Source organism: Rosa rugosa, chromosome 6 (genome assembly GCF_958449725.1).
Source record: "Rosa rugosa chromosome 6, drRosRugo1.1, whole genome shotgun sequence".
Taxonomy (NCBI): domain Eukaryota; kingdom Viridiplantae; phylum Streptophyta; class Magnoliopsida; order Rosales; family Rosaceae; genus Rosa; species Rosa rugosa.
In genome coordinates, this window is record NC_084825.1 from 21757638 (window position 1) to 21782895 (window position 25258).

The 25258-nt window shown below is 39.7% G+C and overlaps 1 protein-coding gene and 2 long non-coding RNA genes across 3 annotated transcripts; 2 read left to right on the forward strand and 1 right to left on the reverse strand.

The window, feature by feature from the left end:
* Positions 1-5546: 5546 nt before the first annotated feature.
* Positions 5547-6652, reverse strand: LOC133713837 (uncharacterized). The gene is made up of 2 exons (XR_009848267.1): positions 6364-6652; positions 5547-5690 (listed from the first exon to the last, which is right to left on the reverse strand). It is a non-coding gene; the product is annotated as an uncharacterized LOC133713837 (long non-coding RNA).
* A 3875-nt stretch (positions 6653-10527) lies between these two features.
* Positions 10528-12372, forward strand: LOC133713987 (DEAD-box ATP-dependent RNA helicase 32-like). Its single transcript, XM_062140006.1, has 4 exons — positions 10528-10717; positions 11295-11525; positions 11738-11883; positions 12090-12372. Exons 2-4 carry the CDS (start codon positions 11296-11298, stop codon positions 12323-12325), a joined length of 612 nt encoding a protein of 203 aa, XP_061995990.1. The 5' UTR covers positions 10528-10717; position 11295; the 3' UTR covers positions 12326-12372.
* A 763-nt stretch (positions 12373-13135) lies between these two features.
* LOC133714142 (uncharacterized) lies at positions 13136-15211 on the forward strand. Its single transcript, XR_009848475.1, has 4 exons — positions 13136-13287; positions 13415-13478; positions 14361-14431; positions 14913-15211. It is a non-coding gene; the product is annotated as an uncharacterized LOC133714142 (long non-coding RNA).
* Positions 15212-25258: the final 10047 nt, after the last annotated feature.

Sequence of the window (25258 nt, forward strand, 5' to 3'; positions counted from 1 at the left end):
TCATAGATCCTCACATAGATCTTCACCCTGTACTGGCATACAAGCACAGTAAACACTCCCACAAAGCGTTTCGCTACTCAATTAGCATCACTCAAAACAAATCATCCCCAAAAGCACGCCAATAAAATATGTCACCCAGTGACGATGACTTGGGCTTGCTCAATCCTTGGCTAAGCATTAGGGCTGGCCAATTGGGCCGAAGAAACCGAACCATTCACATTTCGAACCGGCCCGAAACAAGTTGGGTTTAACATTTGGGCCTACCATTCGGCCGAACAATTGGGCTTACTATTTGGGCCTACCAATCGGCCCACCAACTTTCAGCTCGACTACGGTATGAAATTGTACATACCGTATATACGTATGCATACCGTACAGACCGTATATATGTATGTATACCGTACAACTGTATATACGTATGCATACCGTACAGACCATATATACGTATGCATACCGTACAAACCGTATATGCGTCCGTATATCAAGCATATACGGGATCCAAAAATATTTGTAGGAGGTAAGGTTCGAACTCCAGACCCCCTAAACCAATGCTTCTCTCCCAACCACTGAAGCAAGAGCTGCTTTCATTAATAGAAGCACACGCGTTATATTTATTATGTCCTAAGCGAACATAAATAAAATATATCAGGAGGCAAGTCTCGAACTCCCGACCCTTTAAACCAATGCCTCGCTCCCAACCACTGGAGCACAAGTTGTGCTTAATAAAATGTGTACAAATTTTATACTTATTATGTCATAAACGAACATAATAAAAATAAACGAGAGGCGAGGTTCGAACCTCAGACCTCTTGTACACGAACTTTACACTCAACCACTCGAGCACGGCTGCTCACGTTATTATTCATACCAATCCTTTTATTTAAACCAACTGTTTCAACTGTTTCAACAATTCGGCCCAAAACATCCAAGACTGTTGCAGAAACCCAGCCCAACGTATCCAAAACTGTTACAGAAATCCGGCCCAACTCATCCAAAACTGTTTCAGAAATCCGGCCCAACTCATCCAAAACTGTTTCTGAAACTCGGCCCATCAGGCCTCCACCCACAGCTACAGTGATGCCTTGATCCGAGACAGGCCCAAGTACGGCCCACTTGTGTCACGGCTTATCCCTTCCGTGATTTACGGCAGTCAAATCTGCTTTCGGCTACAGCTGTCTGCCACAGCGCCTCGAGATTCCCTCGGTCCCCTTACACGCTCAACACGCGCCAACAGCTTTTCCGGGTTTCGGGGCGACTTTAATCCAACGCGTGGATTCAAATTCTGAGATCGTTCATCCAACGGTGGAGATCTGCTCACCTTGTTCTATAAATAGGTGCATTCTGGAGACGCGACTGTTCACTCCAAAGGAAAAGAAATTTTCTTCCGAGCTCAAGCCTTTCTCTCTCAACTCTTCAGCCTTTCTCTTCTCAAATCCCCAGGTTTTTTCACTCTCAAATCTTCAATCCTTCTCTCTCAGATCTTTTCTTCCATTTGAAGATTCGATCTCTTCTTTCCTCTGAACTTTCAGATCTCCAATACCCCTTCATCGACCTTAATCCTTCTAAGGTCAATCTCCCACAAACACTCAACAACTTCGTTCTTCAATTTACACTTCCTCTCAACTCATCACCATGGAACCACGAACTCTGCAACTAATGGAGCTACAAACCCAGCAACAAATCGAGGATGGAGGAAACAACCAAGCAGCCGGGAGTAGTGCCAACACAGATTTCTGGCGAAGCCGTGCCAGGTGGGTTCCTACTCCAGATCAAATAAGGATCCTCAGGGATCTTTACTACGACAAGGGAGTTAAGACCCCAACTACAGAGCAGATTCACGAGATCTGTCTCCAGCTGCAACAGTATGGACAGGTTGAGGGCAAGAACATTTATTTTTGGTTCCAGAATGTCAGGGCTCGAGAGAAGCAGATGAAGAGGTGCAATCAGGCTGCTCAAGTGCCCATGGGAACTAGTTCTCCTGGTACTGGTGGATCCATTGATCTCAATTTTGGGTCCACTGGTTCTACTGGTGCTGGTGGATCCATCGACATCAATTTTGGGCCAGCTGGTGGATCCATTGACATCAATTTTGGGTCCACTAGTTCTACTGATGATGGTAGATCCATTGATCTCAACTTTGGTTCCACCTATTCTACTGGTAATGAAGGATTTCTTGATTTAAATTTTGTTTCATATTCTTCCTCACACTTCAACACTAATACCAGTACAACTCTTTTGGCACAACAGGAGGACAAACATCCCTGCAACAACGAGGAGGAGATCACCAGGAGGTTGAAACTCTTCCTCTGTTCCCCGTGCACGGCGAGGACGTCTTTGGTAACCCGAAGACTACTTCTGAGGAAGGTAGCGCATTTGGTTACTATTCTGGTGGCTCAGGCGGTTACAACAGTGGCTCTAACGTTTCTCTTGAGCTCAGCCTCAACCCATCCGGAGCTACCAATTAGGCTTAGTATAGCGTAGTTCCAATTTCCTTTTTGTAATATTAAATCAATAAGATGGTGTGCATGTTTTCTTTTCTTTTTGTTTAACCAACAACAACACCAAGGATCGAACCTTGGTCACCCAATACTATTTTCAAAACCATAAACAACTCTACTGCACACATCAATCATAATGATTTATCACAAACAATCAATTAAGTTGCACAGGGGTCTAGCTAGCATCCTTAGAGTCAAACCAAACACAACAATTTTGTCGTTAGAATTAGGGTTTAATAAAGCTAAACACATCCTGAGTTAGCTAGGAAAAACCCACATCCTTAGAGTTACTCATACAAATCTTATAAAATCTCAACCATTTCCTCTATTAATTTCTCCATTAAACTTACCACAATTCATACCCTATGAATTTACGATTTAGAAACCGAATCAAACTCCATATCGCATAGTAATTCACTTGAACCACTATGGATACCCAACAATGTCACTACAATCAATACCCAAAATTGCACTTAACCATTTCTCCTAAAATCCATCACCACAGAAACACACCCTCATCTAATAACATTTACAGAGAGTTGACTCTAAATCTCCCCATTAATTACCGACCAAGATCAAATTCCATTTCAAAACTTTAAGTGTCCCGCCTACTTAAACTTAAAACACAACAACCTCAAATTCACTTCAGTCCAACTCCATACTACGATCCAAAACTTAAGAAAACTAGTTCACAAAATCAATTTCCTTCACTTAAATAAAACTATGTCCACAAGTCATAGTCAGGTCAACAGACCAAGGTGTCCAAACGGAGAATTTCCAATCCCTGTTTACAGGTGTCCTACCACTTAGAATACAATCAAGATAAAGCCTAGCTTTATCTAGCCCCCATAAAATTCCTTGTCACACAAACTACCACTAAAGCACTACCAGCACTGCCACACAAGCACTACTACACAAGCTGCCTATCACATAAGCATTGCTACGAAAGCTGCTACAAAATCATTACTGGCACTGCCACAAACGCTGCCATATGCACAAGTCTACTATAGACATCAGGGAAAAACCCATACCTTTACTCATAACTTTTCCTTCTAAAAGTTCATCACGTTGTGTATATAGCGTCACTACAAAACCTTCTCAATCTATACTAATAACTCAATCTCACACAAGATTAGCATAGTTATCTCAAAGCCACTTTAAACACATCACCCATGCCAATTACCAAAACCCCACTAAGACATCTCGTTACAAAACAAGATATCTATTATTTGACATGTATATCTCATCCAAAAACATATGTACGTCCAACTTAAGAAGGCAAACTTTCTATCCATTAATACTCGTATCCACACTAGGTATGTGCATAGGTCCACATCATGCCTTCAACCAAACACTTCAACATCCAAAAGAACCTCACTTCCATAAAACAATCCTCGTTGACTTAACAGAGTTGAATCAAGAGGTTCCTATTCCTCAAGGATTGTAACTCGCGGCCACTGAACTTATTCCCATACGAACCTACAAGACAACTGTAAGGTTCTAAGTACAACCCCTTCGAATATCCATCACCTAAGGAGTATAGTATGCTTGGCTAATACATGTATAACACTTAAAACACAGTATAAGTCAAATACAAATTCATATTAACCAAGTCAATACTATAGGGAAGGTATTCACGTTCCTAAAACGACCTAGCGGTCTAAACAACTCCCAACACTCACGCATACCCAATGACTTAGCCAATACCGAAGAGCACACGATGGGGATCCGCTGCAGACGGGCCATCACTCGGAAGGTATTGACACATCACCAAATATGCACCTTACGCTCTGATACCAAACTGTCACGCCCCGAATTTTGAATAATCAATTCAAATCCGAAACATGAATAATAACAAATTACAACTAACATCCTGAATTTTTTTCTCACAAACAACCACACTTCACAACTCTCAAATTTACAATAACCCAAATCCTCAAGTTATTTATTACAGCACACTCCCACCAAATCAAATTGTAATGCTCAAATGAGCTTAACTCGCCTCACTATTACAATTGCTGTAAAACTATAACCATTGCTCTAACCGCACGATCACCGTCCTGGTTCTCCTGTCCTGTAGGATTACCCGCTACACAATTTGAATAGTGTACCGGGAGTTGCAACAACACAAAACCCGGTAAGCTTTTTACAGCCAGTATGAGTAAACAAGAAAGAACTGTTGATTTATTAAATTACAATTCAAGTAAAATTCAACAGTATTACGTCTGCAAGGAGACATCAAACCACTCATGGAAAACCACAAGGAATACATTTTCACAATCCTCAAATCACAATACACCACACTGGTCCTGCAAACACCCAACCCACATAACACCACTCTGGTCCATCCCAATAACACGTTAGAGCTCTAACTGCCTCGTTACCTCTGACACCTTGGCCTAGGGTCAAGCAACGGCAAAAATACTTCGGTTAACACTATAACCGTCGCGCTTTGGACATCCCCATCCTCAGCACCATATACTTCGGTTAATAATAAACCGTCGCACTTTGGACATCCCCGTCCTCGGTACACAACTTCGGTTAATAATAAACCGTCGCACTTTGGACATCCCCGTCCTCAGTACACAACTTCGGTTAATAATAAACCGTCGCACTTTGGACATCCCCGTCCTCAGTACACAAACACTCCGGTTATCCATAACCGTCAAACTTCGGACACCTCGTCCTCAGAATCCTACATTCTCCAACTCTATACATACTCCAATGTAAATCATGAATATTAACAAGAACTCATCAATCATGATCATCACATATAAATATGATAAGTCAAATTTCAAACCATAATAAATAAATCATCACAATTCCACACTCTTCAATGTCACACCATTCCACATATAATCACGTAAATATATATATATATACGTAATCACCCACTCAGGAATGACCACTAATACCAACTATAGTTCACACAAGAAAATCATGAAATTCATTTTGTATAATTAAATCATTTTACTTACCTATGGACCGTAGTTGATCAAGTCCATATGATTTAAAACAAATATTTATTCCATAAATATTTTCACACAATTACTACAGAAAATAAAGTAATTAAAGGTACTCGGTTCGTAATATGAACCACGTGAGGTTTACTCACCTCTAAATTCCCGCTGCGTCTTCTTAACAGCTCAAAACAACGATCCGAAATCGTTCACCAATCAATCCATCAACCACCTAGTCAAACACGATCTTAACTTAGCAATCATTCATAAACCACACATATACAGAAATCCAACGGTCGGATCGAAATTATATGATGATCCAACGGTCGGATCCTCACGGATCGCCCTTAGGATCATCCTCCAATATTATCACGAAGATCCAACGGTCAGATCTTCTCGAATCATCCTTACAAACATCTCCACAAAATTATATGAAAATCTGACGGTCGGATTCTCACGAATCGCCTTCCGAATCACTATTTCTCAATTATACGAAGATCCAACGGTCGGATCTTCGCCCATGACCACACAAAGCCACTGGGACAGTCATAAGATCATCATAACAAAACTACAAGTCCATCTGACGGTCCTAACTTCACATATTACGAATCAAACGATCGAAATCGATCGAAACGTAAAAATTCATAACTTAATCATATGATATCCAAAAATTGCGTATAATATATCAAAATGATCGTATTGAAATATAGAATCTGAAAATGTACAGAAACCATATTTTTGATCCCCGGAGGTGGCCGGAAAGGGCCGCCGGAGTTAGTGGCAGAGCCGCCGCCGACCACCACCAATGGTGTCGGGGCCGGGCTGCTCTTCTTCCTCTCATCATGCTTAACAACTTTCATAACTAGCACGAAGTCTGAAAATGACCGGAAGGGGTCGAAAATTACCTTGAACAGTATGAAGGTGGCCGGAATTTTCCAGAAACCGGCGAGAAACTGCAGAAAACGGCGAGCTCCAATTCGACGTAAAAACGTCAATTTAAGGCTTCGATTCCTTCTGAAGAGTTGTTAAGAAACTCAAGAAGAACTCACTGGTTCAAGAATCACAGAAAAATATGGTCTGTAGCTCGAGATATACCGATCGAAAGCTTCGGTGGTCGGAAAAATTCCAGAATTTTGCAGAATCCGGCAAGGCTTGATTTCGACGTCAAAACTTCAATTTCAGGCTTCGATTCCTTCTAGAGAATTATTCAGAACTTCCTTATGAACTCAACAAGCCAAGAATCACAAGAAACGATCGTGTATAGCTCGAGATATCTTGATCCGAAGGTTGGTTGTTCGATCCGCACGGGTCGAGCTCCGACGAACGTGAAAACGTTCAATCCAGTTCCGATCCTTCTTGGTGCTTGTATAGGAAGATGAGGCGAGCTCAATGAGCCAAGAATCAAGTGAAATGGTGCTCTGTAGCTCGAGATATCGAGTTTGGAACGAAAACGAGCTAAACCGGACTCGGGGTCGCCGCCGTCGCTGCCGGCCGTGCCGCCGCGCAAGGTTACCTCCGGTAGCTGCGCAAGGTCGAGGCGAAGCCGTGGAAGGTGGTCTGAGGTTGTTTGGTGGTCTGTGGTGGACGGTGCAGCACGATGAACAAAGCTCTGTTTTGTTTCTTCGACTGTGACGAGAGGAAACGAGAGAGAGAACGAGAGAGAAATAGAGAGGAAAGGAATTAAGTTTCTGCTGTCGGTCGATCGAGTGTCGGCAACAATTCATAGTGCTCTAATCGACAATCATCATGAAAGGTAAAGAATGAAATGATCATGTTCCTTGCTTTTGATTAATTATAAAAAATCCGGTTATTACAAAAATTTAAGGAGGTAAAATAATTTTAGCTCTAAATTTTATTCATTTTAATAAGGACAGAACATCTTGTACACAAGCTCATAACACCAGGACATGTTTGTTATTCAAAACTGGATTGAGACCGGAACAAAAAAAAAAAAAAAAAGTATTTAGTCACAAACTTCAGCTTTCCTCGGCAGAAAAATCCATATAGACCCTCCTGCGAAGAAATAGAAGTGAAATCCCATACAGACCCTAAGCACATTAATTAAGTTGTAGTTCAAAAATAGATCTGTCTTGATCAAGGCATTACCGTACCAGATGTCCAGACTTATTTTGTAGGAAACTAAATACAGATATACACAAAGATGTTGCTACATGGAAGAAGTAAAAAGAAAATAATGGAAGTGATATATGATTATATGGCCATGAGCAATGCCTATTTCGAAATAAAAGAAGATCCATATCTCGCAACTGTCCCAAAATTATGATTGCTAATTCAGCCTGTTCAATAATGAATGTACTTTCCTATCTTTACAAGAGGCGGTACCAGCAGACTAAGTCAAAATAAATCTACTAGGGTATGGTTCTGTGCATAAGCTGATTTCAAATCTCTGCATGCTTCCATTTGATCAGCACAGTGCCGCAGTTGCATGTTTTTTGCAGTTAGAGATAGAATCGAAACTAAAACTCTTCATATATAAAACTGTTTCTAGACCTTTCCTTTTGATGAAGGGAGGTTCCTACGAGCTTCGAAGGCTTTGGAAGAAGACTTCGTTGCAGAATTTGTGCCTTTGGAGGGAGCTGAAGGAGTAGGTAGCTTCATGAGCAGCATCTGTTTCCAGAGGTCCTTAGGCAATGCTCTTGATGCTTCTGATGATGATGATGATGAGAGAAGTAAGCAGGCCGAGAACTAGATCCAAGAAAGCTGATTTTCCCCCCACATTTCCTATAATATATTTCGCTCATATATGTTTGTAATTTTTGTTATAGCAAACAAGTCATTGAAAAAGAGAATGCACAGAACGGTGGACAAGATGTCCACAAGCTATAATAAAAAAACTAGCAAAATATCAGAGACAACAGCGACCCCGACTCCAAGACTGCAATATATGTCCACATTCGATAAAGCCATTAATGCTACTGTCCAAATCTTCCTGGCTCATCGCTACTCACTTATTTAATTATCTATTTCCCAAAAGACCTGTCTAGCATCCTATTCCAATCAATCAGTTACCTGGAAACAGATTTGAAAGATCAGATCCCGAAACACTATTGTAGCGCATAATTATTAGAATGTTCTTTCAAAGCAGAGGAAAGTTCTACGGTATCTGGATGAGTTCATTTCAAACTGCACTTGCAATAGCCCATTGTTTTTCTTTCTTTTATTCCTATAAGCTACTACATTTCAGAGTAACATAAACTTCTAACCTGTCATTGAAGCATACCTAATGTCGGTTTCTTCAGGAGACCACTTGCATTTTACACTCCCAAGCAAACTGTTTGGTATGTTTCACTCTGAACACAAAATCCACCAATTAATTCCTCTATCGATCTCCATGGTATTTTGGATAAAAACTGAAACTTGGAGGGGAAGTTGAAGTGAGAACAAGAATTAGTGCTGTAAAGAGCTTTTCTACTCTCTCATCTCCTCTCCTCCAATCCATGTAGTTGTGGACTAATTAAAGTCTGGGGCTTGAAGGTAGAGTTATTCCAAGTATCTCGGCTGTTCATCCCTCCTCCTTTCCTTACCTTCATAACATAACAAAGAATCGTTCCTTCTATGTCTTCTCCACACCGATAGCTATTTCCTTTAACCTTTATAGGATTAAAGCTTAGATCTTCTTTATGGAATTCAAGTATGCCCTGATATAGCTTTTCCTAGTTTGAAGCTACTTTCCAGATCTCTCTCTGTTGCCTTTTGTTCTCTTTCTCATTCTCAGTAGGTGATCTGCATCAAGTGGTATCAGAGCACCACGTTTCTGGCCCTCCAGAACAACCCAATGGTTCGTGGTGGACGCCGTGGTGGGCGCGGTCTTCACGGACGTGACCTGCGTGATCTCGAGAATGAAGAACTAAGGAGACAAGTGCAGCACTTAACAGAGCGATTGGAACGCTTTGAAGCCCGGAGTCGTGAGGAAGATGGTTCAGCCTCCGACGACGACAATGAAAATCCCTTTCACTTTCATGCTCTGCATGAAGAGCCAGGTGGAGAGGGCAGGTATGATCGTGCTGGTCAGTTCGATATGAAAGTGGATATTCCAGAATTTGAAGGGAAAATCAAACCAGAGGTATTTATTGATTGGCTAAATATGGTAGAAAGAGTCTTTGACTATAAAGAGATGCCAGACCATCGTAAGGTAAAGCTTGTTGCTGTCAAGTTAACAAAACATGCATCAGCTTGGTGGGAGCAGTTGAACATGAGAAGAGAGAGGATGGGCAAATCAAGAATTACTACATGGGAAAAGATGAAGAAGGCGTTAAGGGGAAAGTTTCTGCCAGACAACTATCTTCAAGAATGGTTCTCAAAGTTGTATAATTTTTCACAAGGAAACAAATCAGTGGATGAGTACACTGAGGAATTTGATTTGCTCATGATTCGTTGCGGCATTGATGAGTTACGAAAGGAAATTCATGATGTGGCAACCTTGCAGCCTTATTGGTCATATGATGATGTTTACAAACTTGCAGTCAAAGTAGAGAAGAAATTGAAGCAGAAGACTAATCGAACAACTAGTGGGTTTGGTGTTCGCAACCCCATTCGAAGGGATCAACCTTTCGTGTCAGTTCGAGAACAAGAAAAGCCGGGTTCAAGGCTTTTTGAGAAGGGAGGTATGGGTAAAACGGATGGCAGTTCAAGTTCTAATCGACCAACCTGTCCAAGCAACAGATTGGTGAAATGCTTCAAGTGCTCAGGTTTGGGACATTTGCAAGCTGATTGTCCAAATAAAAGTTTTATCAATTTCACAAATGAGGCTTTTCTTTTGGAAAACTTAGTGAAAGAGGATGATACTCCTATATATATATGATGAATATAACGATGATGATGATGGTGTTACATGGAGTGATCATGGGGAGGCCCTCAGAACTGAAAATGCTTGAGAAATTAAATGCTGCAAGAATACCCATTCAGCTCATCAAGGTAAACTTTTTTTTTTAATTTATTTATTTGGCTGGATGGGAAACATACCCACGATCTGCTTATATTTTATTGTTTTCTTTCATTGTGTTTTATATTTTGCTGTTACATGCTATGTTTGCTGTGTAACTGATTACTCAGGCTAACAACATGCAAAAGGCTTCAACCAGTGTCTCCATTGTTGTCATCTTTGCTAGTCAAGTATCCTGATACACTCCTGGGTCTGGCAAAAAGGGCCTTTATCACTTACTTGAAGTCCATTCAAAATCACAAGGACAAAGAAATTTTTAATCTGTTGGAACTGCCACTTAATGAATTTTCAGCATCTATGGGTCCAAAGCCGGACCTGACATATATGAGGCCCGTGAGTCGGCCGTCTCAGGTCAGGTGTCTCGTCGGGGCCTAATATTTCTTTTTCTGGAGGTATTTAAAAAAGGGATCGTCTACGGTACATTAATGTACCGATACATTGATGTATCGATACATCAAGTAGACTAGTTTAACTGTTTAATACAGAGGTAGACTAGCTCAGTACATGGGTAGACTAGTCTATTTATGCATGGAGTTAGTCTATCCTTGTACCGAGCTAGTCTACCTCTATATTGAACTAGTCTACTTGATGTATCGGTATATTAATGTATTGAAGTCTTTTCTATAAAATTATTAAGTTAAAAAATGTAAGTCTTTTACCAAACAATGAGATTGATTTAGTTGGCAAGTTGTATTCCTTTCCTTTATGTTACTCCTAAACTAGGTTCGAATCTCATTTTTGTTATGTATTTATTTTTCTTTTCAATTTTGTTTGTAAATATTTTTTTTGGCTTTTTTAAATTTTCTATAAAAAAAAAATGTAATCCCATTTTTATTTTTCGCCTCAAGCCTCAAAATCTCAAATCCGGGCCTGTATGGGTCTACCAATGACCCCCAGAATCCGTTTTCCAAATCAGAAAATGAAGTCCAAGACAGCGGGAGAACTATATCCTATTGGTGAACCAGAAAGTTCTGACATGGAGAACGGATTGGAGATTCCCAAAGAGGAACTTGATATTGGTGATTTGAATGAGGGGGAAGTGGATAACGATGTTCTTCTAACAAATGAGGGAACAGAGGAAGGAACAAAAATTGGAGATAATGTGTATGTTCTTTGTCCATTACGTTTTTGCATATTTTTGAAAATTAAGATTAATCCTGCACAATTCTGTTGAATCAGAACCAAATCACACGCAAGTAGGTTGGAAAATTTTATCCAAATGTGTTACTTATTACCAAGCTCTTGCTTTTCACTTTTTTATTCTGTATATCTGTTATTTATTGTAGTTTCAGTTAATTATACTTATTCCGCTGTAGGCCAGTGACTCCAGTCATGAAGAAAAGGAATGGACCTATGGGAACTAGGACACACTTTAATGATTCGGGCAACCCGATATCGCCCTTTGCAAAGATGGCTGGTACCGTACATGCTAGTGATCCCATATTGCTTGATGAACTTAAAGGTATGCATTAACTCTGAAAATTTCCACTAGATAATAGGCCAGATACAGTGCTACTCTATCTGTCACTTGTATACAGTTGGGCAAGAGTTTTATGATTTTTGTTTCACCGAAAAATGTGATGTCATGGCTAAACATGCTATTCATTGATGGAATGTACTTGCAGATGCTTTAGTTCAGTGTCCTGATATTTCTTATTTTTGCTGCAGACATGAAACAAAAATATTATGATAAGGTTAGGGAAGAGTTGAAGAGATCAGAACCAGAAGACAAGATTCTAGACCGCCAGCGTTGCAACGAAAAACGAAGGAAAGAGAAGATGAAGAGGAGTAGAGTGAATGAAGGAGAACAGGAACAGGATGATCTTTCTGATTCCAAGGAAGAGCCATATGAGTATCGACCCTGCAAAAGAAGGGGTTCGCTGCTGACTTTTCCTTTAAACTAGTTTTGGCTCAAGATTTGTTATAATTCCAGCCATCTGTAATTGTAGAAAGTAATCCCTAAATTTTAAGTTCACAAGATATTTCCACACTATCTTTTGCAATCTGCACTCCCTCTCGTATTTTCAATATTTTTGACGAGTTGGTGTTATAATTTATCCCAAAATGCCCAATCCTCATCTCTTTATTCCCAGATGAGTCATGAGATACCGTGTCTTGCACATAAGTAGTTTCTTTGTTGCATATGAGTTCTTTGTTGGTTATAATTTCTACACTTCAGACATGAATGAATGGGTTTATGAATTACTGGAATTGAGTAATGACTAGACTGCTGTATGATGTTTGTATCAAGATTGTATTATTTCTAATGAAGTTGGTTTTCTTTGAATGTTAGCAAAAATTTAAATTTTGCCTGAGGTTTTCTTTGGGTGTTCTGGGTTAGAATGCTATTCATTCAATTTTCTATTAATAATTTATTTATTATAATGTAAAAAATATATTGTCATATGCATTCAATTTTCATATTGAGGATGAAGATTTTGGAAAATGGTTTGATTCTCACGGAAGAATCTAACTAGCTAGTTAATCTCGATTTCCCTTTGAAGTAATTATTTTTCAATCATCTTATTAAGTGATTTTTGAATAGATGTAATGTATCATCAATTTCAATATTATAGAAAGGAAGTGCGTTTCAAAAAAAAAAGAAAGGAAGTGAAAAATTATTTTTCGCTATTTGTGTAAAGAGAAAATTAGACAGCAATTCTTCTCAGATAAGTTGGTTGAGGCATTCACTTTGCTTTGGATAGGTCGTGGGTTCTAATCTCTTCTGCAGCAACAAGGAATGAGGTTTTGTGACAAATATCCCCTAATGACCATAGGAATGAAATTTTGTGATAAGATGCAACCGTTTTTGTTCCCCCAAACAAGACACATTATCTCCAAGTCTTGCTTCTCAACATGTTAGGAGGTATGAAGCTATGGGTTGGTTGACCAAACCTCCTTGTGCACTTTTCTAATTTCCACAGCTCCAGGCCTTCTTTTGCTTTGCATGTCATGTATATACCTCCTCTAATTCACGTATTTCACAATGACAGAACAAATGGAGGACTTTGAGATTTCAAACCATTTGCTTCAATACCAGAAATCTACTTTCTTTTGGTAAGAACTTCTACTTTCTGTTAAATTCCTGTTCTTAAATCTATTCAAAGTTCTTGTGGAATGCACTTTTGATAATTACCCAGCTTTGGTCCCATTAGGATGGATAGGACTGGAAAAGACCAAAGCTCAATTACTGCACTCCCAAGTGTTTGATGTTATGCCTCAAAGACAACACCCAAGCTAAACCAGTGGGCTATTCTATGATTTTCGAAAAACCTATACTTCTTGTTTTACTCTCAGTTTTTAACAGCTTAAAATAGACTCTTCAATTATCATTTTGGAACTTGGTTTTGTGAAAAACGGAGTTAAAGTGAGATACGTGTGCTATTATGAAGTTATTGCACTATTTCAGGATTTCTGCAGAATCCAGCTTTTCCGTAACTTCAGATTCTTGTTTGACCCTTCATTTGAACTTCGATTAGCATGAAACTTTGCAAAATAGTAGCTTTGCATGTCTACTTCAAATCTGGAAAGTTGTGCTTGAAATCACTGAAAGACTAATTGTTGGTGAAATTTTCTTGCTTGTTACAAGTTTTCTGAAATTTTCTCAAACTTGCAGCTTATTGTTGCAAACAATTGATTTGAGAACCTTTACACTTATTTTTCTGTCCTCGATCTTCAGTAAGTTAGATTAGACATGCAAAGCATGCCTTGAAACTTAACTTCAGTTCGAAAGGCTTAGAAAAGGTTGTCTTTGTTTGAAAGTAACTACAAACCAGTGTTTTCTATGCATTCTGTTCGGAAACATTCTGATCAATGTTTTCTTCTCAGAATAAGCCCACACATGGTGAAGCTCTAACTATTGCTCAGTCTCTAATTGAGTGATTTAGTCTAAGGGAGAAATGTTATTAGGACTGATGGTGGTTTACATGTTCATAATAGGATCAAGGACTCAAGTGAATTGAAGAGTGGTTCTGTGGTACTTGCTGGGAGTTACACATCAAGGATTCCAGGTAGGGGGTCTTCACTAGTTAGAGCTTTTCTTGAAAGATTTCTATGTTTTTGTGCATACACATTGCATAGTTTTTAAGTGGTGACCTGAGAGTGAAGGGAGCAAAGCGACTACCTTGGGTTTCAATCCCCTAAACCTCCGGAGGGGCTATACGGACTAGAGGACGTCTAACATCCTTTGAGGTGTGGCGTTACTCCTAGGTGGTATGGCGTAAAAGGCCACTCTCACTACTTCTTGCTGGTTGTTTGTGCATTTACTTTAGCAAGTAAGTAGTTGGCATTAAGACCGGTCATCGGTTTGTAGAAAAATGGGTACCCCTTCATGCATACTTTTCACTGGAAACTCTCATACAAAACTTTAGTTTTCTGCCATTGTTGCTTAGAGTTTATTGGTACTAACTTTCAATTAGTTTTCAAACCTAGCTAGCGTTACTTCCTACTGAACATATGAACGTAAGTGATGCTCACCCCTACTCATTTCAGGTACTGTGCACGAAGTTGAAAGGGAGCAGAACTGAAGTGGTGGCTTTTGGCATTTTGCTGCTTGTCAACTCCTGCCTTTTGAGGTCTTTTATCCTATTTTGAAATCCTGATGTTCTTTGGTGTATTGAGCCTTTATTTTGCTGGAACTATTGTTGTGGAAAGTTGAACTCAGCTTGTTGTAAATCTGTGTAAAGGCTCACTTTTGCTTTGTGTAAACATCTAGGCTAGTCATCTATTGAATCACTCTCAGTGATCTATTTTGAGCCATGTATATATTAAAGGCCATGTTTCTCAGCTCTAATATGTGAACCAGATTTGCACCCTTCTATCTCCTATTTTTACGTTTCTAACTACTCTTGCTAAGCTTGTTACTTCAGTTGGATAAATCCTATTTGCTGTTGTCATTGCTTGAAATTTTTGCACAAATTGTAGTGCGAAGCCTCAGATTTCAAACCTTTTTGAAGTCTATTTAGTTTGGCTAACTCAAGTTTATTTAACATCAGACTTCACTTGAGTTTATGTAGTTTCTTTTTTTTTTCATCACCAAAGGTTGAGACACGTTGATTCCAAATATCAAGTTTGCAGCTGCCCAAAAACTTAGTTTTGTTATCTTTAGACTTGCGCATCTTAAGAAGTTTGAGTATTACTTTGACAATACTTAAACTTCGTAAGATGTGACGTCAACCATTTTGGGGCGTTACAGAACATCATTCACAAACAGAAATAGAAAAGGTGACAAAGGGTCTCCTTGTCGAAGGCCTCGAGTAGGTTTGAAAAAAGGTCCTCGTTTACCATTTATCAAAACTGACAGAGAGGAAGTACAACCGCAGCTCATAACCAACTTCACCCATTCCCCTGCAAAACCCATCTTTAGAAGCATAGCTTGTAGAAAGTTCCACTCAATACGATCGTATGCTTTATTCATGTCCAATTTCAAAGCGAAGGCCGAATTATTAGCATTTCTGCTGAGCTTTAAGTGATGATAAATTTCATGAGCAACAATAATGTTGTCCTGAATCTGTCTCTCTGAAACGAAAACTGACCGATTCTCAGAATCAAACTTGAGATGAAAGGTTTCAGGCAGTTCACAATGATTTTGGTTAGGATCTTATAGGAGAAATTGCACAATGCTATTGGCCGAAAATGGTTAGCAGTAACTGGAGCTTTGATCTTAGGAATTAAAGTTAGGTGAGAGCGATTCATGACTTATAGTAACAGAGTTGAATTATGATGTTGGAGGGCTAATTCATGGATCAAATTTCGAACTAGGTCCCATTGGTGCTGATAAAAAACGCCGGAGAAGCCATCAGGACCTGGAGCTTTGGTAGCACCCAACTCAAAAACAGCGTCCTTTACCTCTTGGAGAGTAACTGGGTAAGTAAGCTTAGCATTCATGTCAGCAGTAACAATGATGTCCACAAAATCCAAGACTCTTGGGGGCCATTAGAAGTGAATAGATCCTGAAAATGAGAGGAAAAAAGGCTAGTAATCTCTTTTTCAGTTTCCAATCAACTCCCATTTGAATCTTTAATTATGAGAATCTTGTTAAATTGTCTTCTTTGGAGGGTAGAATGGTGGAAGAAACTAGTATTCTGATCACCTAGTTTCAACCAATTAACTCTGGATCTTTGGTGCCAATACATCTCTTCTTGAGTCCAAAGTTTGGTAATCCGGGCTGTTAAGTTGTTGATTTCCTGCAAAACGTTTGGTTGTGTGGACACATAGAGCTTTTCAAGGGAGGATATCAACTTAGTCACTTGAATACTGGGGTCAAAGAAAGATTTTTTACTCCAAGCCCTCAAAACTTTGCCACATCTGGAAAGGTTGGAATTCCAAACTGTCATTGCTTGATCTTGAACATTCTGCTGCCAAGTGTCTTGGACAAGAGTAGAGAAGTCCTCATGAGTTGTCTAGTATTGTTCAAACCTAAAGTGGGATGGAGTCTTTACCTCAATATGGTGAGTGTCTAGCATAATCGGACGATGGTCCGAGCCAATTTTGGGCAAATGAAAGACCTGAGAACGAGTCTGAGGGGTACATCATTCCAAGTTTCCCAGAGCCCTATCCAGTCTTTCTTTTATGAACACTTGACCATGCTAAATAGAAAACCAAGTGAATTCAGGACCATGGTAATGCAAATCTCTAAGTTGTCTACCACTTAGAAAAACACGAAACAGATTAACTCTCCACTGAGCAGGGGTGTCACCTCACCATTTTTAAAATTCTATAGAATTTCATTAAAATCACCTAAAACTAACTAAGGCTGAGCTTCAATCCCAAACTTAAGGTGCATAAGAAGCCAAAAAGCTGCCTTTTCATTCTCATGAGGGTTGCCATAGAACCATGTGATTTTGCACACAAAATCATCAGCAAGAAAACAAACAATAGTATATATATAGTTTGAAGTCGAGACAAGAACAGTAACCTGGACAGAGTCATTCCAGAAAAGAGCTAAACCTCATCCGGTTCGAAGGGGATTTACAGCATGGTAATTGATATACTTCAGTTGCTTCTTCCAGTCCTTAATGGTACCCTCTTGTTGTCTCGTCTCCATTAGAAATAGGATCTCCGATTTTTGTCGATGACATAGCTTCCTCAAAGCTTTACCCGTGAAAGGGGTTCCAAGTGTTGTTATTGACTTGACTTGATAGGTAGATAAAATGTTGTCTCCCATGTGTGATAGCTGCATGTGCTGCTTAATAGCATAATTATAGGCATGTATATGTGCTTTTGAAGTGGGCAACCGAAAGAGTTGAAAGCATGTGAACTAGATGCATGTGCTAGGATTAATTATACATATGCAGACAAGAGAATTATGGAACATGGCAGCCAAAAGTAGAGAGTGAGAAAAAGAAGTCAAAAAGAAACAAAAGTAGAATGAATATGTTTCTTGATAAGTGGCAGCCATTGGAACGGAAGGGAATCCTAGGATTAATTATAGACATATAATTAATCATTGCAGCTAGATGAAAGAAGCAGAAGGGAAGACACAGAGAGCAACGTGAAATAGAGAGAAGCAGAAGGGAGAAAACATAATTGATAGCCATCCTTGAATACTCTGTCTTTCCTCTCCTTTTGGAGACTTAGCAATTCCATAGTTGAAGCTTCTTAAGCTTAGTTGTTGGTGTTGCTATGTATTGTATATGAGAAGTAAGAATTCTTCTTCTTCTCTATTTGAATCAAAGGAGAGTTAATAGGTTTGGGTGTATTGGGGATTTGGGTAGAAAGAGTTGTTCATAAACTCTAATTGTATGTTTCTCCAAATTGATCATAGTGGAATATCTTGCCGGCTCCGAAAGTGGATGTAGCTCAATCACACTGATTGAGTGAACCACTATAAATCTTGGTGTTCTTTGTGGTTTGTTTATTAGTTGTTTTTGCTTTGTTTGTTACTGTTGAATTCATATCAATACCTTGTTTGTTACGCTGCCGCACAACAAACTGGTATCAGAGCACTGGTTCTGAATTTGGGAGTTGTGTATTGATTGGATTCAATGGTTGACACAAAGAAAAATTCGAGTTCGGGTTCATCGTCGACTACTAGGCCATCAATTGGCAATGCCAAATTTGAAGTTGAGAAGTTCGATGGAACAAACAATTTTGGCATGTGGCAGTGTGAGATGATGGATGTCTTGTGTCAACAAGAATTGGATATAGCTCTTGAAGACAAACCAGAAGATATGAGTGAGAAGGAGTGGAAGCAGATTAATAAGTGGGCTTGTGGTTCTATCAGATTGTGTCTTGCAAAGGATATGAAGTTCTTTATCATGAAGGAAACTTCGGCAAAAGAGCTGTGGAAGAAATTGGAAGATCGACCAATACATGATCAAGAGTGCTGAAAACCGGTTTCACCTGAAGAGGCGGCTTTTCCGATTCAATTATCGACAAGGTATTTCTATGTCTGAACACATCAGTGATTTCAATAAGATACTTGCAGATTTGGCTAATTTAGATGTGCAAATTAGTGATGAGGATAAGGCTTTGTGTTTGCTAAATTCTCTCCCTGACGAGTATGAGCATTTGATTACAACTTTGTTGCATGGAAAAGAATTTGTGAAATTTGATGATGTGTGTAATTCATTGATAAATAATGAGTGTCGAAAGAAGGAGAAGCAATTGCAGAAAGTGACAGGTGAAGCACTTGTAGTAAGAGGAAGATCTGGAGATAGAAAGTTTGGTGGAAAAAGAGGTAATTCTCGTTCCAAGTCAAGAGGCAAAGTTCCTGCAAAAGATGAGTGTGCCTTTTGTCGCCAAAAGGGGCATTGGAAGAAAGATTGTCCCAAGTTGAAGACTAGAGACAAGAAGGGTTCTGAAGTGAATGTTGCAAAATCTGAAGATGATGAAGATTTTGGTTTTGCATTGAGTTGTTCATCTACCTTTGATGATGTTAAAGAGGATGAGATTGATTTTGCTTTGGCAAGCTCATCTGCACTTGATTATTCTGAGAAATGGATTTTGGATTCGGGTTGTACACACCACATGTGTCCTAACAAGGAATGGTTCTCTACTTTAAGAGAACTAAATGGTGGAGTAGTTTTGATGGGAGATGATAGTCCTTGCAGAACTAGAGGGATTGGTACAATTCGTCTCAAAATGCATGATGGGGTTGTTAGAGAATTGACAGATGTTCGGTATGTTCCGAACTTGAAGAAAAATCTTATCTCTTTGGGAACTTTAGAATCAAAGGGTCTCACAGTTACATTGAAGAATGGAGTTGCCAGAGTTGTGTCAGGTTCACTTGTGATGATGAGAGGTACTAGAGATAGAAACTTGTATTTTCTACAAGGGAGTACAGTGACAAGTGAAACAGCAATTTTTGAGACTACAGATGATGCAGATACTACCAGATTATGGCATATGCGTCTTGGACATGCTGGTGAGAAAGCAATGCAGGGATTAGTGAAGCAAGGTTTGTTGAAGGGTGCAAAGACTTGCAAATTGGAATTTTGTGAACATTGTGTATTGGGAAAACAGACTAGAGTGAAGTTTGGTACTGCAGTTCATCAGACTAAAGGTGCTCTAGACTATGTTCACACAGATGTGTGGGGACCTACCAAAACTGCATCTTTGGGAGGTAAACACTACTATGTCTCTTTTGTTGATGACTTCTCTAGAAGAGTATGGGTGTACACCATGAAGCATAAAGATGAAGTCTTAGATATATTTGTGAAGTGGAAGAAGATGATTAAGACTCAGACCGGTCGAAAAATTAAGAGGCTCAGATCAGATAATGGTGGTGAATACAAGTCTGATCCATTCTTGAAGTTATGTCAAGATGAGGGCATTGTGAGACACTTCACAGTTAGAGAGACACCGCAACAGAATGGGGTGGCAGAGCGCATGAATCGTACTTTACTGGAGAAAGTTCGATGTATGTTGTCTAATGCTGGATTAGGCAAAGAGTTTTGGGCTGAGGCAGTTACATATGCAGGCCATCTCATCAACAGGTTGCCTACTGCTGCAAATGAGGGTAAAACGCCCATGGAGGTATGGTCTGGAAAACCTGCTACTGATTATCATTAGTTACATATTTTTGGTTGTCCTGCTTATTTTCATGTCAGGGAAAGCAAGCTTGATCCGAGAGCCAAGAAGGCTATTTTCTTGGGATTTAATGATGGTGTGAAGGGATTTAGGCTTTGGTGTCCAGATGTGAGGAAAGTTATTGTAAGCAGAGATGTGACATTCGATGAGGCTGTTATGGTTAATCAGAGTGAACAGACTGATTCTCAAAAACAGGAGATGATCATAGAGAGTTTGAAGCAGGTGGAGTTTAAAGAAAAAGTTGATGAAACTCAAATTGATCCAGGTAGTCCCACAGTTGAGCCAGATGATTCAACAAATGAAGATTCAAGTATTGAAGTAGACGCTCAAGCTCAAGAGTCTACACAGCAACATGGACCTATTGCACTTAGAAAAGGAAAAAGGAATGCTCCAAAGCCGGCTTGGCTAAATGATATGGTAACTTATGCACTTCCAATTACTGAAGAAGAAATTCCTTCTACCTATGAAGAAGCTGTGATACATGCAGATAGTGTAGAGTGGGAAAAAGCAATGGATGAAGAGATGAAGTCTCTTCACAAGAACAAGACTTGGGAGTTGGTTCAGTTACCACATGGGAAGAGAGCAATTGGCTGCAAATGGGTATTTGCTAAAAAGGAAGGATCTCGGTACAAGGCTAGATTGGTAGCTAAAGGCTATGCACAAAAAGAAGGAATAGACTACAATGAGATATTTTCTCCTGTTGTGAAGCATTCTTCTATTCGTATTCTATTAGCCTTGGTTGCACAGTTTGATCTTGAGTTAGCACAACTTGATGTCAAAACTGCATTTTTACATGGTGAATTGAAAGAAGAGATCTATATGACTCAGCCAGATGGTTTCAAAGTTGCTGGTAAGGAAAAATTGGTTTGCAAACTGCATAAATCATTGTATGGTTTGAAACAATCCCCAAGATAGTGGTACAAGCGGTTTGATAAATTTATGTTTGGTCAGAAGTACACTAGGAGTCTCTATGATCCATGTGTTTACTTTCGCAAGCTACATGATGGGACCTTCATTTATTTGCTCTTATATGTTGATGATATGCTAATTGCATCTAAGAGCAAGGTGGAAATTGAAAAATTAAAATCACAGTTGAGTGGTGAATTTGAAATGAAGGACTTGGGAGAAGCTAAGAAGATTTTGGGCATGGAAATTGAAAGAGATAGATCCAAAGGCAAGGTTTGTTTGTCACAAAAACAATATTTGAAGAAGGTACTACAGCGGTTTGGCATGGTTGATAAATCTAAACCTGTAAGTACACCTCTTGCCTCTCATTTCAAGCTTAAATCTTCTATGTCTCCTAGCACTGATGATGATATGCAATATATGGCTAAAGTTCCTTATGCTAGTGCTGTTGGTAGCTTGATGTACTGTATGGTGTGTACTAGACCTGACATTTCACAAGCTTTAAGTGTGGTGAGCAGATATATGCATAACCCAGGTAAAAGCCATTGGCAAGCAGTGAAATGGATTCTACGGTATATTCTTGGTACTGTGGATGTTGGAATTGTGTTTCAGCAGGATAAGATGAGTCAGTGTGTTGTTGGATATGTGGACTTTGATTTCGCAGGTGATTTGGATAAGTGCCGATCTACTACAGCTTATGTGTTTACTCTTGCTGGTGGAGCGGTGAGTTGGAAGTCGAACTTGCAATCTACTATTGCTCTGTCGACTACAGAAGCTGAATACATGGCGGTAACAGAGGGTGTAAAAGAAGCAGTTTGGCTTCGTGGTTTGCTTGAGGACTTGGGAATAATTCAAGATTATGTGGATCTCTATTGTGATAGTCAGAGTGCTATTTATTTGGCAGAGAACCAGGTTACTCATGCTCGCACTAAACATATCAATGTCAAATTTCACAAGATTCGTCAACTGGTGGAGGATGGTGATATAGAGCTCCTGAAAGTTGGAACTGAAGACAACCCTGCTGATATGTTGACCAAACCAGTTCCATTGAGCAAGTTCAAGCATTGCTTGAACTTGATTGGTGTTCGTAGCATTTGATCTTCCCTACGGGGATGTCGGAGCGGCAAATTGGTATGTGATATTCTAATTGTGATATTATTTATCAAGTGAAGCCAAGGTGGAGATTGTTGTTATTGACTTGACTTGATAGGTAGACAAAATGTTGTCTCCCATGTGTGATAGCTGCATGTGCTGCTTAATAGCATAATTATAGGCATGTATATGTGCTTTTGAAGTGGGCAACCGAAAGAGTTGAAAGCATGTGAACTAGATGCATGTGCTAGGATTAATTATACATATGCAGACAAGAGAATTATGGAACATGGCAGCCAAAAGTAGAGAGTGAGAAAAAGAAGTCAAAAAGAAACAAAAGTAGAATGAATATGTTTCTTGATAAGTGGCAGCCATTGGAACGGAAGGGAATCCTAGGATTAATTATAGACATATAATTAATCATTGCAGCTAGATGAAAGAAGCAGAAGGGAAGACACAGAGAGCAACGTGAAATAGAGAGAAGCAGAAGGGAGAAAACATAATTGATAGCCATCCTTGAATACTCTGTCTTTCCTCTCCTTTTGGAGACTTAGCAATTCCATAGTTGAAGCTTCTTAAGCTTAGTTGTTGGTGTTGCTATGTATTGTATATGAGAAGTAAGAATTCTTCTTCTTCTCTATTTGAATCAAAGGAGAGTTAATAGGTTTGGGTGTATTGGGGATTTGGGTAGAGAGAGTTGTTCATAAACTCTAATTGTATGTTTCTCCAAATTGATCATAGTGGAATATCTTGCCGGCTCCGAAAGTGGATGTAGCTCAATCACACTGATTGAGTGAACCACTATAAATCTTGGTGTTCTTTGTGGTTTGTTTATTAGTTGTTTTTGCTTTGTTTGTTACTGTTGAATTCATATCAATACCTTGTTTGTTACGCTTCCGCACAACACCAAGGCCCTAACAATTCCAAGAAATAAGCCTTATGGCTGGTTGCGGTCACCACTAATAATAATTGTGGGTGAAGCAATGTCCTATCCGGGGAGTGTCCAACTCCGGTTCAGAGAACTGAAATCTTAAATTTGTGTAGCGTGGTGAAGTGGTGATGGGTGAGTCGAATTTGTGGAATTAGTGGTGGGCGTTTGGTGATGGCGGTGAAACTGGATTGGAAAATTGGATCTCTCTATTGTTAAAAGGGTTTGATGGGTAATGGATAAGGTTGAACGGGTAATGGAGTTGAAACGGTGATGAAAGTGGAATTATGGATAGAGTGGTGATGGGTGAGAAAACGGTGATGGCGGTGGAAGTGAACCGTGAAAAATTGATCTCTCTTTAGTTAAAAGGGTTTGATTGTGGACGAAGAGGTTGTTTGAGTGATGGATTTGAAATAGTTGGATTGGGGACGAAAAGGTTGAAACGGCAATGAAGGTTGAATTATGGGTAGAGTGGTGATGGGTGAGAAAACAGTGGTGGGTGGTGAAGGTAGAACCGTACACGACGGTGGAAATTAGGAATGTCCTAAAGGCAACACTAACCTAGTCTAGTGGGTTTTCTCTAGAGAGAGAGTCTCTAAGGTCTGTCTCAGATAGTCCGAATTTATAGGATGAAAAAAGCAAGAGGGAAGTAGCCTAGCCGGTACATTAACAACGCCGTACTAGACCAAATTAGAGACCTATAACACACAAACCCTAGGAAAGAAATTGAGCAGGAGAAATTTTGAAAAGTAATCTAAATTTAAGGACATGAATTGAGTCATTCTTGGAAGAAAAAAAAAAAACAAGAAGAAGAAGAAGAGGACATGAATTGAGTTTTCACCTTGTTTTTTTTTTTTTTTTTTTGAAATGGGGCTGGTGCGGCTGCCCTCAAGCCTTGATTAATGAAATTGCAGAATACAAGGGGGGGACGTAGAGCCTGAACCCCAGATTACAGTAAGCATAAAGAGAACATCCTGAAATAATACCAAGACTCTCTACAAAATCTATGTACTCTGACAAGCACCAATTAGCAAAGAGTGCACGAATGGCTACTCTATTTGCTTTGAGATAGCGGTGACATACCGGAAAGATAACTCTATAACGAAGAAGCATCATTGCAAATAACACAGCTTTCCCACTATGTTGCCACACGGAAATAAATCCGGCGACACTTAATTTCATCCTGCCACTAGGAGGTTGCGTCCATTTGATCAAGCAAATAGCTCGTCGCCTCACTAAGCCAGACAAGGCACACTGAGTGTGCAATCCGGGACAAAGCCCACGTCGCCCCACCAATATTCGATAAGGACCTATTTCTGGCATAAAGCCACGTTTAACAAAGAGTACAAAATAATAGAACAAAACAGAGAAATAATCTAAATAATAAACTGGGCCTAGAGCCAAAGCCCAGGCCCATGTACCGGCAAGCCCAAGTCTATGAAGAGAAGTGCAGAGAGCACGACGCATCCATCTCGCCTGCTCCTCCCACGCCGTCGCACCACCGGCAGCTCCATCACCGCCAACTTGACGACGTGCAAGAGCTATCTGACCCTCCAGACCTCCATCCTCCCCACTACTCCAGCAAGCCAGGCCACCCCTCCCCATTCACCTTGTTTCTTAGATTCATTGAAATGTTCCCAAATGAGAATAAAAAATACTACAATATCCTTCAAAATAATAAAAAAAATTATTTTTTCTAATATAGGTGAATTTTTGGGACCCTAATAACCCCATTTCCCATCAAGGCGGCAACGGAAAAAAAAAAAAAACGCTCGCGCTCTCTCTCTCTCCCTCCCTCCCTCACTCACACCGTCCTGAAACCCTAATTCCCAAGACCATCATGACCACTGTGCTGGCAAAGCTCATGGCCGGCCACCGA